Source organism: Condylostylus longicornis, unplaced genomic scaffold (genome assembly GCF_029603195.1).
Source record: "Condylostylus longicornis isolate FDR11 unplaced genomic scaffold, ASM2960319v2 ptg000019l, whole genome shotgun sequence".
NCBI classification, from domain to species: domain Eukaryota; kingdom Metazoa; phylum Arthropoda; class Insecta; order Diptera; family Dolichopodidae; genus Condylostylus; species Condylostylus longicornis.
This window is the reverse complement of record NW_026577988.1, coordinates 1,026,687-1,038,865: the sequence shown is the minus strand read 5'-3', so window position 1 is coordinate 1,038,865 and position 12,179 is coordinate 1,026,687. Positions and strand designations below refer to the sequence as shown.

Sequence of the window (12,179 nt, the reverse complement as noted above, 5' to 3'; positions counted from 1 at the left end):
TAACTAAAAAAATTAATTTTTTCTCCATTTGAAAATGTAATAAAATATTTTCAATATTCTACTTTGGTTACCAAAACTAATAAAAACAAAATTATGCTAATTTGAAAGCAATTAAAATAATTTTAATAACGAAAAACTATTTTTGTTTTATTAAATAAACAAAAATAAAATAAAATTTAATATTTTATAATAATAAATGTTTTGTCGTCAATATTAATTGTAATAAAATATATCTATGTCTAAAAAATGTGTGCAATTTATTAAAATTTAAAAAAAAACGCCCAAGCTAAATTAAAAAAAAAAAAAACTACCTATTAAAAAACAGAAAAATTAAAAGGTATGAAATAAATAAACTAACTAGCCGTTAATAATACCGTTATTGTGTTCTATTACAAATAATTACTATATATATTTTGTATATAAAATTATTATGGTTATGTATAATAAAACAATAGTTAATACATTTCGATAAGAGCGATTTAATTTTAATTAAAATTTAGCAACGTTAATAAATTAAGCTATAAAAAAGAAAAATTTTTATTGAAATTAGAATTTTTTTTCCCCACAAATATATCCAAACCCTATCTAAAATCCTTGCCTGATATTCGCCACTAATGCTTATATATACTTGAGTTTTCTTTCATATATATTTTAATATAAAAACATACATAAATACATTGTATGTATATATATAAATTTTATTATAAATGTGTGTTCTTTATAATATATAGAATGTTTTAAATAAGTTAATTAAAATATTAAAAAATTATTTTATTATCAAATTTGTAAATATTTTTTTTAAAAAAATATTTTTATTTATTGTTGTTGTTATATTGTACTTGTTCTTATTTTTATTATATAATATTTATGAGCATATTATTATTGTAATTTGTTCTAAATTTATTTCGAATTTGTAAAATTTACGCTCTTCTGTAATAAATAAGTCAAATTCGCGGTCTTCTGTAATAAATGAGTCAAATTCGCGCTCTTCTGTAATAAATAAGTCAAATTCACGGTCTTCTGTAATAAATGAGTCAAATTCGCGCTCTTCTGTAATAAATAAGTCAAATCCGCTCTCATTTGAAATTAAAAAATTAATACTAGAAATTTTCATAATGCAATACTGCAAAAACATAATGTAATGAATATGATATATATATTTTTAACTGTTCTACAAAATCAAAACAGTTCATATGGTTATACTAATAATTTCGCTGTATTGAGACAAATTATTATTATTAGAAATTAGGTTAATAACATTTGGTTATTAACACAAACATAGCGCAATTTTAGCTATACATTACGATATACTGTGTTTATGAAAGAAATTACGATATACTAACCTACCATATTCAGACTATATAGGCGAATAACATATTTTCCTATTCGTTTAACACGTTATATAGAAAAAATTGATTCACTTTAAATTAGCAATTCGCTGAATATGATAAATAGAGTTTTATCAACGTTCCGTTCGAATCGAAATCCCATCAAAAACAAGTATTACAGATTATTATTGATTTTTCTAAAAAATTGTTTTTGTTAGTTATTGTGTTTCTACTTGATGCAACCAAACAATTTTCTAAATTCTGCAATATTTTTCATTATTTTTTAATTTATCTCGCAATCCTTTAATCTCTAAATGTAAATATACGGTAGTCCTCAAAACCTGAAATTAAGTTTGAGAACCATTTATTAAAAAATTAGAACAAATATTGTTAATTATAAAATCATGCTCATATCTATTATTTTGTAAAGCAAATTTTTTTACCTTTGTTTAATTGTTTTTTTTTTAGAAAATTTAAATGCAAAATATTTCCACCTTGTTTTTTCAGCAAAGCATATTTAAAAAAAATATATATATTTTATTGATGTTTTTTAATTGTTTTCTCGATTTACTATGAGGACTTATACCTACCTATATATTGTTTGTCAGATCATTAAAAACAAAATTTTTATTTGTGCTTTAAAAAATCGAAAAAATTTAAAAGTTTTGAGTGGGCATTTTTATTAAATAATGTGTTACTTAACATTTATTTCCCCCCCCCCCCCCCCCCAAAACAAAATTAATCATATTTTTATTTTTTCCAGCTTTGTTTTAGTGCTTCATTAATAAATTTTTAATTTTTAAAAAATAAAAAAAATTTTATATTTTTCCTAATTAATTTTTATTTTCTTAATTAATTTCAGCAATTGGATTTCCTTAAAACCGAAAATCAACGCCTTAAAGAAGAGAATGGCGCTCTAATAAGAGTAATTAGTAAATTAAGTAAATAAACACTTAAAAAGTTTTAATATTAATAATAAATTACACAATGTAAAACAAGAGAAAAAATAATGCAAAATTTCACTTGAAAACAAAAAAAAAAAATGTTAATTGTAATGTTTAAATTAATTTCTAAATGAAAAATTATATTATATAATAAATACCATTGTATCCTTTTGTAGTTAAAGAAGATTTCCTTAATTTTTAATTATTTTTTTTTTTTTTCATAGATAGTTTTTAAATTATAATTTTTACACGATTTTTAAAATTGTTTGTTTTCCGTTTCATTTTTTTCTTTTCAAACTTTCATATTATATACATTATATACATATTTATATATATATATATTTTTTTTAATTTCAATTGAAATAAGAGATTAATATTTTTTATTAAATATAATATTTAATCAGAAATATCAAAATCACTATAATTGTAGTTAAATGAATAAATCAAAAATAAATAAAATAGACATATATAGAAATACAAAATTAGTTTTGATATTAATTTTAAATATGTATTGTTAATTAAATACTTGTGAATGACATAAAATAGCATTAATTAATTAATTAAAGAGCTTAAAAATATATAAAAACTTAAATATATTAAATGAGATCGCAATTACTATAGAACATAAAAAATTATCATAATTAAATAAAGTGAAAAAAAAAAACAATTATTAAATTCTATTTCAAACATTGTAGCTTATTCTGAATATCAAATTACATATTTAGTGATAGTGATAAATATCGTAAAAATTTCGACATTATTATTGTAAACACAAACCAAATAATATAAATGATTCACGTCTATAATAATATTTTTCAGGCTTTTACGATAAATGTTACTATCATTTAGTGATTCGATACTCCAGAATAAGTTTCATTATATATTTTTGATTTTATCTTAATAGACTAAAAATTCTATATTCCCCTATATATTCTACATATAAATATATTAATATATTATTAGATGAACAAAAAAACTCATATATAAAATTTAATAAAATTTAATTAAAAACAATTGAATTTAATAATTAATATATTTAAATAATTATGTAGTTTAGAAAAAAAAAAAAAAAAATGATTATGCGAATGGTTTTTAAATTAAAAATGTACAAAAAATAAAAGCTATTATACTGCATATTATTATTAATACATAATTAAAAACTAGTAAAATAAATGTTTTGATCATATAAGTGATTCCTTGTTAACATAATATTAATTGTAGTAGAAATTAATGCGATCCATTAAAAAAACAAAGTTATTGAAAAAAAAAATTTACAAAAATATTAATTTATATAAAATATAATTATAAATTTTTATAATTTTATTTTATATTTATTTTAATATAATAACGAATGTATACACATTAAATTTTTAAAAGATTTGAAATTTTTTAATATTATATTTTATGTTTTTTATACTATATAACAATTATAATCCTATGCAGAAGACAATTTTTGTAATTACACAAAAATCTTCTTTTTTGAGAGGCGCTAGTAATTATTAAGTTTTTTAATTTAAAACAGCGCTACTCAAAAAAAAGTAGTTCTCTTGTGTAATTACAAAAATTGTGTTCTGTATATCACAATAAATTATTTAAATAATGCTATAATTCAAAAATATTCTATATGAATTTTTTATATATTAAAAAATAAAAACTTTTTTTTATAAAACAATTTTAATTTTTACTAATGCTATATTAAAAAATAATTTGATTAATCATTATAACTTTGTTTTTAATTCTAATTATTTAAATAATATCACAAAAAAATATATGTAATGCTATTTTAAATTATTCTATGTATTTAAAATAAAATAGAAAAAAAAATAAACCACTAATAGATATTTTCAATGTTTATTTCCAAGAAAATACTACGAGTATTAAGTGGAAACGAACGATTTATAAAAACAATACAATTTATTAAAAATTTTTTAAAAATATCACACATAAATTTCATATGAATACAAAAATAAAATTACGAATCATTTATTTAATTATTACCTCAAAACTAATTTAACAAAAAAATTAATATGTTTATAAAATAGCGTGAAAATTTATTAAACAAAAACTAAAATATTATTAGAACAATGAAATTGTTAAAAAAAATATATATATATATAATTTAAATAATTATTATTAATTAAAAAAAATAAAAAGAAAATTAAATTAAGAAGAATAAGAAAATTTTGTTCATTGATGTTCTTTTTTAGAAATACAATAAAAAAAAAAAAAAAAAACAAAAATAAAAGAGAGAAAATTAAAAAATGAAATATAGTGAAAATTTTGTTAATAAGATTTTTCAAATTATATATTTAAATTTTAATTTAAAAAAAAGAAGGAGAAAAAATAAATAATAATTAAACCATGAAAAAATTAATTAAAAATTATTATAAAAGAAAATAATTTTTCAGTTTTTATAAAAAAATTATAGAAATTTTCAATTCAATTGTTAAATATGTTACTAAAAATTTAAAAATTAAATTAAAAAATAATATTAAAAATGAAAAAATAGATAAACTGTAGAAAAACAAAGGAAATATTTTTTAAGAAATCTTTTGAATTTTTTTATGTTTTTTAATTTTTTACTCCTTTTGTAAGTTTTTAATTATGTATTAAAAAAATTTTCTTATTACAGTTTTATTATTACAATTTTTTTTTGCCTATTATTACAACATTTTATTTATTGAACAATCAAAAAGTTTTTTTAAATCTTAAATTTTATATTTTTAATATTTCTTATTAATTAAGGAAATTTAATCAAAACAAATAATTAATAAATGATAAAATACATAAAAACAATTTTAATTTAAATACTATTTATTTCTTATATTTTTCAATTTCCAAAATTATTCAAAATAATATGTTTTGCTAATCAACATTATATCCTGAAAAATTAAGAAAACTTTATAAAAATTAAATTGAAATTATCATCAAATTATTAAATTTTGATTCTATTTTATATAACAGTTCAGTTCAGATTGTTTTACGATAGTTCAGTTCTAATATTATTTTAATAAAAAAGCTAGATTAGATAAATCTAGACTGCAAACGCTCTCATTTTCAAATATGCTAAAGTAGTTTCAAGTTCTTAAGAAATTTTTCATAACTACTGCAAAAATATTATAAATTGGAAGAAGAACATATTAGAAAAATTTTGGATATTAAAGAATTAGCCGAGTATGTTATAAAATTTGCAAAAGTAAAAATGTTCAGTATTTGAAAATTTGTAAGTAAATGCAAAAAGACTTTAAAGATTTAATTTAGAAATTTTACTGCATATCTAAATTATCAAAAATTCCCAATTCTTAATAAAATTTTATTAAAATTAATATTTAATTTTATAAAACAATATTGTATTTAATGTTTATTTATTTACAATTACCATTACAAATTGTAAAATATTTATAAATTACATAATTTCGTTTTTGTAATTAATTTTCTATTCATATAAATGAAAGTAGTCATTCAGTTAAAATTAATATGAACAATTTTCAAATTTTCAATTAACAATATTAAATTAAAGATCTCAATGTTTCAATTTATGTTCATAAATATTATAAATAGTTAAAAAAAAAAATTGATTTCCCGTGTCGAATATGTTTTTTTAAATAATTTTCAAATTTTAATAATTTTCAAAGGAAATTTGTTTTTTTTTTTTTAAATTTATTCATATTTTTTATTTCCATAAATTTATTTCGCATAAATTCTTTTCCAAAATAGAAATCAAAAACGATTTTTTTTTAAAAAAAATAATTATTCTTCTAATAATAAAGAGTAAAAGTAATGATAAATGGATTGAATTTTAAAATTTTTCTAAATTAAATTTTTGCAAATGGGTAATAATAATTGAGAGCTTTTTTATAAGACCTTTTGTATATATGTATAAATTTTTTTATAATATCTCATTTCTAAATTTTTTTGTTTGAAAAATATTTTTTTTTACATTTATTGATTTAAAAGTCCATACATACTTAATTCATTATGAAAAATTTTATTAATTAAATGGTTTTTGATGCTTGCCGCAAATTTTCACGCAAAACTTTTATAAAATTAACCATGAAAATAAGGGGATTTTTTGTTTTGCATATACTGTTTGATATTGCAGTTTAGAAATTAAAGTTCTCAAGTTGTAGCTTGTATAAACGAAAACCCCCCCTAAAAAATTTTCTATAAAATATTTTCGCCAATAAAAAAACACAAATTCCAAAATGTTAAAATATTTATTAACTGTTTGATATTTACAAATGCCGTTTATGTATTATTCTTATATTTTGTTTTTAAAATATAAAATTTTAATTATAAATAACTTTAAGTTTGCTAATTTTGCATTTTAGTTTATCAATTTTACCTTCTTGCATTTCATAATTTTTTTTTGTATAACGTTTTTGAAAATTTTATTAGCGTCCTTAATAAACAAAATATTGCATTTTTTTTTTTTATTTTTTGTAATTTTCTTTAAAAATTAAAAATTTTCATAATGAATATTAAATAGAGATGAAATTGATTAATTTTCTTAATATTAATAAAATCCTTGTATTTTTATTTTTTATTTTTTTTTTTTTGTTAATATCAAACACAATTTTGTTTTATTATTATTGAATTTAAAGAATGTAATTCTTGAAATTATGAAATATTATTAATTTTACTTTTAGTTATTATACCTAATAAAATAACATACATATAATTATGTGTAAGTCTACAACATTTTATATGTTTTATAAAATATTTAATTTATGTTTAATTATTTAGAAATAAAATTACCTTTATATAAATGCATATATTTGTATTTTTTTTTTGTTTTTAAATTTATTTACTATTTAAAAAAAAAAAACAAAACAAAAAACAAATTATTGATGAAATTTAATGATTATTATTTTTATTTTTACTATATATATTTAAAAATAAGTAAAATAAAATGAGGAAATTAAAGAAGAAATCAGAGTAAAGAAGAAGAATAAAATATGTAAGTTTTGTAATGCTAGCTATTTGAAAAAATGAAAAAAAAAACTAATATTAAAAATTTATAAAATTACATACTCGTATATTTGTATATTAATATTATTATAATTTAAATAAATAAATAATTAAAAAAAAAAAATTATCAACTTTGTAAATCAAAAGTAAGAAAAAAAAAAAACGAAAATCAAGAAGAAAATAGAAAAAAAAAATTTAAAAAGAAAAAAAAAATAAACCATTATAAATATATAATTAAAAATAAATGTATTAATTTTTTTTTTTGGAAATTTGAAAAGATAAATTGCATTTTCAATTAGTTTTTATTTAAGTTTTTACATGCACAGTTTCGGACTGGTAACAGTAAATAGCATTGTTACTGTTGTAATTTATTTACTCTGAACAAATCGTGCCACTCTGATATAATGCTGATCGTGCAACTCTGATATTTAAAAAAAAAATTAGAATACATAGCAAATAGTTTTATTAATTTGATATTTCTTCAATAAATCAATTTGGGAATTTGGCTTGGGCCCCACTTCTAAGCTTCTTTTAAAATACTTAAAAGCTAATATTTCAAGACGGTAAACTATATTGAAATAAAAATATATTCTTGCAGTAATGCGTTATACAAATTTATAATAAACTTTTATCCTTTTACCTTAAATTCAAAATATAAGGGGGATCAGTTCTAACTTAGATCTTTGTATCAAAATTCTACTATAGAAGAACCTATTTAAAAATTTTAGCACTTGTAAAGTTCTAAAACATTTTTTAAAGATTTGTATGTTTCTGAATTATTGAGAATCCTTATATTATGTATATGTACACGTATTACTGAAATATGGTTTTGTTTCGAAAATACTCTCTTGACTTTAATTTCTAAATTAGAATCTATAAAACCTATATATGAAGTTGTTATTACTTGTATCTAAAAGAGATATATGATTTTAATACTTAATTTTGAGAAATTGCAATCACAGAATCGACATTTGGAATATAATCAAAATTTTCTGTTCTAGCTTCTCACAAAACTGAACATAAAATAATTTTTATTTGCAAAAACCTGTTCCAAAAGATCATAGATGATTTCGATGTCAGTTAAAGATATTAAACCATCTTTTGAATTTGTATAACAATAGTAACAAGGCAAAAATTTTAAAGCAAAAATATTTTATTTATAAGCTATCTTGTAGTTGTTTCTTAAACTAATTATTTATCTATTTATGAGGTATGATGACACTTTAAAAATTATTTTAAATTTAAATATAAAATTTTAGTGTTTAATAAATTTGAAAATAAAAAAAATTGAATTCAAACCCTTTCAGGACATGAATTATTACAAATTGTATCACATTGTTGTGTTTTACAATTAAATAAAGTGTCGCCCGGGCAAGGATATACATTTCCACTAAAACCTCCAGCTCTTATAAAACAATATATATATTTTTTACAATCATTTGTTGCAAATTTACCAATTTTTTGTGCAGCATTACATCTTTTAATAACTTCATCTTTTGATGGTAAATTTGTTGGAGGAGTAGGTTTTTCCGGTTTATCTTTTTCACAAAGATACATCTAAAAAATAATTTAAAATGTTATACAATAGACAAATTAATATTAATTTAAAAATTATATTGTATAAATTTTTTTTAAATATAAACTTACATTAGAATTACTACATATTCCATTAATTCCCAATGCACATACTTGATTTTTGGGACATGTGCGATTTAATGAGTAATTAACTTCATCACGTAAACAGAATGCAAATTGTGTTTTACTTATACATGCTATATTCTTACCTTTATCACATATAGAACATTTTGATTCACATGCTGGTGGTTCACGTGTCGAACATATTTCTGGAGAATGAACACAATAACTACCCTGTGGGCAATATAAATTTCCTTCTACTGGTATATCTATTTAAAAAATATTTTTAATTTTGTAGTTATGTATAAGATATTTTGCTATAATTTTTTGTTATAATTTACCACCAGGTTTATTACAATATAAAAATGAATGTTCTCCATTGCATACATGATGTAAATCTTTTATACATTGTGTTGGTGCTGTACATTGAGTAAAGATTCCTTGAAATCTAATAACAACGAATAGGACCTTGAAAATAAGCAAACATTTTTAATGGAAAATAATCGTTTTAAAATAATTCTATTTAAAAATAAAATAAATTGAATTAAAATAAAAATATTTTAAACTAATTTTGAGATTTCAAATTTAAAAATTCAGTTTTGAATATTTTCGCCTATCAAATGTACATAAGCTGAAGCAGTAACTTGCCATATGGCTTGAAAATTGCAGCAATATTGTATTCTTACACAATTCAGCTATTAAAATTTATTATATGAAATGTGAGTTAATATATCGTACCATTGTAATTTTGAGGCCTCACTTAACATTTTTAAAAACGACTGCCTAAAACGCTAAATTTTATATTTATTTACTTCAAGAGAATCAGTTTGACATGTCAATTAATTATCACCCATTCGCTGACAAGCCTAAATTATCTATAGTCATTCCCATTGTCTAGTTGAGTATACTCGTCCTTGGCAGCGAGTGGGTTAAGGTAATATACATTTATAGTTCAATTAACACAAAAAATTGTTCTATTACATGAACATATATAATTTAGATTTCACAACTATGGCCATGAAAGTATGAAAGTTAGCAATTTACTCCCAGGATGCTTAAACTAGGTACTTTCCTAAAAAATTTTTCGTAATATTTTACAAAAAAATATTTAATAAAAAATAAATTACTGGTACTCTTTTCTAATCATAACTATAAAAATATAATGAGGTTATGTAAACACACAAATTTTATCACAATCCTTATCGTGAGCGATGACTTTGCACTATCACGTAAACACAATTATTATGATCTTTTAAATATTATTAAATGGCATGTACAAAACACTATATCCCATAATTAATCCTACAATTCCATTTTTATTAAATAATAAATTAGCCTTTAATGCATAGTTTTTTCTCCAGTTTATATTATTCTGATTTATCGTATATTCCTTTTTTTCCCTTACCGTAAAATAAATTTTTGAATATGATTTCATGTTTTTGTAAAAAAAAAATATCAAACTGTAAAAAGCCTAAAATATTTTCATTAACTAAAATAATTTTAAGCTTTTTTTGGATATTTATATAAAAAAAAAAGTGGAGGCTATACATAAATTACGTTATAAAGATCTTACACTTTTTTATTTAGTGAGGATTTGAAATTCTTCATTTTATATATGTGATCTCAGGCTGCAATTTATTTGTAATTTAACAATAGCACTTTCTATTTCGTAAAAATTCTACGATTTAAATCCCATACATATATAATTCTGTTATAACTAAAGACATCAATCGACAGATTTACATTTCAAGTCAATTTTTTAATTAATTTATTATAGATTTGGGTTTATTTATTTTATAAAATACTGTTTCAAATATAAGAGGATCATTGCACTCATAAAAATCAAATAAAAATATTTCATAAACTTTTATTACTTTGGAATTCTACAATATACTGAAAGAATTTGATTAAATTTGCGGTGGTTGCACTTCAGAAACTAAATTTCACTAGTAAAATAAAGTTGCTCGAAATTATAAAACACTATAATTGCATTTAAGAGATTATAATATTTACTTGATCTTACATAATTTCTGAATTGCAACAATACGAGTATGAGATTTTTAATAAAATTATAGATAAAAAATATTTATTTATTTTTCTTGACTTTCTTATAAATTGTAGTTTTGTGATGCTACGAATATACCTACATTTTTGCATATAGACTCTATATGGTAGAAATAGTGTATATATTTTGAGAAATAATATTAATCTTATCATTAAATAATGTTTAATTTATAATATGATTTATGATGAATTTTTTTTGAGAGATAAATGATAATTTTCTTGAGATAAATTCTATTATTGCAAATTATAAGAAAATATTTACAATAAAACTATGTACGCTTCCATTTTATTCGAAATTTTAAGAATTAAATTTTGCATTGTTTTGTCATGCTCCTATTAAAAATTTGTCATTATACATGCTTTATATAGTATTGAGAATATACTGCTCTCAATAACATTTATTAATTAAATTCTTATAAGCAAGACAATAGAAACCGTATTACTTACAGTAGCTACAGTAGATTTACTATGAATATCGAAATATTTGATGACATACATACATAAAAATAAAATCTAATACACAAAACTTAAATATTAAATCAAATATGGGTATTGAATGTAAAAATTTACCAGAATAACTTCAAACTTCTCTGTATGGATTGTTGTAGCGGACTGTTGTTTCAGTGTTATATTTGTAATTATTTACCAATTTTTGGAATGATATACATATGTCCTATGCAATTTTACTCTCAATGAAAAAACAAACCACTCGATTAAACTGACTTGACAAGACGTCTGAATTTCGATTTTTTTTCTTGCTCACAGAGATTGGTTAAGGTGAAAAACGATTGAGAGTTTGTTTTTTCATGCTCTAAATAAGTTAATATTTTATAAATACATATAAGTTTTCGTAAACGCAGTTTGCAAGTTAAGTTACCGGTATAAAAATGTGTTTTGAGGCACCTCTTTTTCTATGTTTTATGCCAGTTACTGAAATGTACTGCAAATTACCAACACACACTTTATTATTGACTTACATGTATTGTATTAATGTGAAATCAAATATGTTGTAAAGAAATTATAATTTATGATAAGCCTTCTGAAAGAGGAACAGTTATCCCTTGACCTTTTAATGCATACGATAAATCACGTTTAGGCACAGCAATCACTTTAATAAAATAGTAAACTAATCAAGTTAAAAGTCTCCTATAAACATGAACGTATACACACATACATGTAAATTTCATACGAATGTTAGATATCTATACAATTTAAATGCAAAAAGAAAACAATGAGA

At 19.9% G+C, this 12,179-nt stretch overlaps 2 protein-coding genes across 3 annotated transcripts in view; one reads left to right on the top strand and one right to left on the bottom strand.

The window, feature by feature from the left end:
* The window catches only part of LOC129606609 (protein phosphatase 1 regulatory subunit 12A), a 105,255-nt gene extending 101,979 nt beyond the window's left edge, over nucleotides 1-3,276 (top strand). The window contains exon 6 of one of the 2 annotated variants that reach the window (XM_055517014.1): nucleotides 2,191-3,276. In XM_055517014.1, coding sequence (XP_055372989.1) covers nucleotides 2,191-2,277 — 87 coding nt within the window. In that variant the 3' untranslated portion in view covers nucleotides 2,278-3,276. The remainder of the gene's footprint in view (nucleotides 1-2,190) is intronic. The other variant, XM_055517005.1, reaches the window with a different exon arrangement.
* A 5,141-nt stretch (nucleotides 3,277-8,417) lies between these two features.
* On the bottom strand, nucleotides 8,418-10,025 carry LOC129606597 (uncharacterized). The gene is made up of 5 exons (XM_055516990.1): nucleotides 10,006-10,025; nucleotides 9,923-9,950; nucleotides 9,220-9,346; nucleotides 8,891-9,147; nucleotides 8,418-8,800 (listed from the first exon to the last, which is right to left on the bottom strand). Exons 1-5 carry the CDS (start codon nucleotides 10,023-10,025, stop codon nucleotides 8,537-8,539), a joined length of 696 nt encoding a protein of 231 aa, XP_055372965.1. The 3' UTR covers nucleotides 8,418-8,536.
* Nucleotides 10,026-12,179: the final 2,154 nt, after the last annotated feature.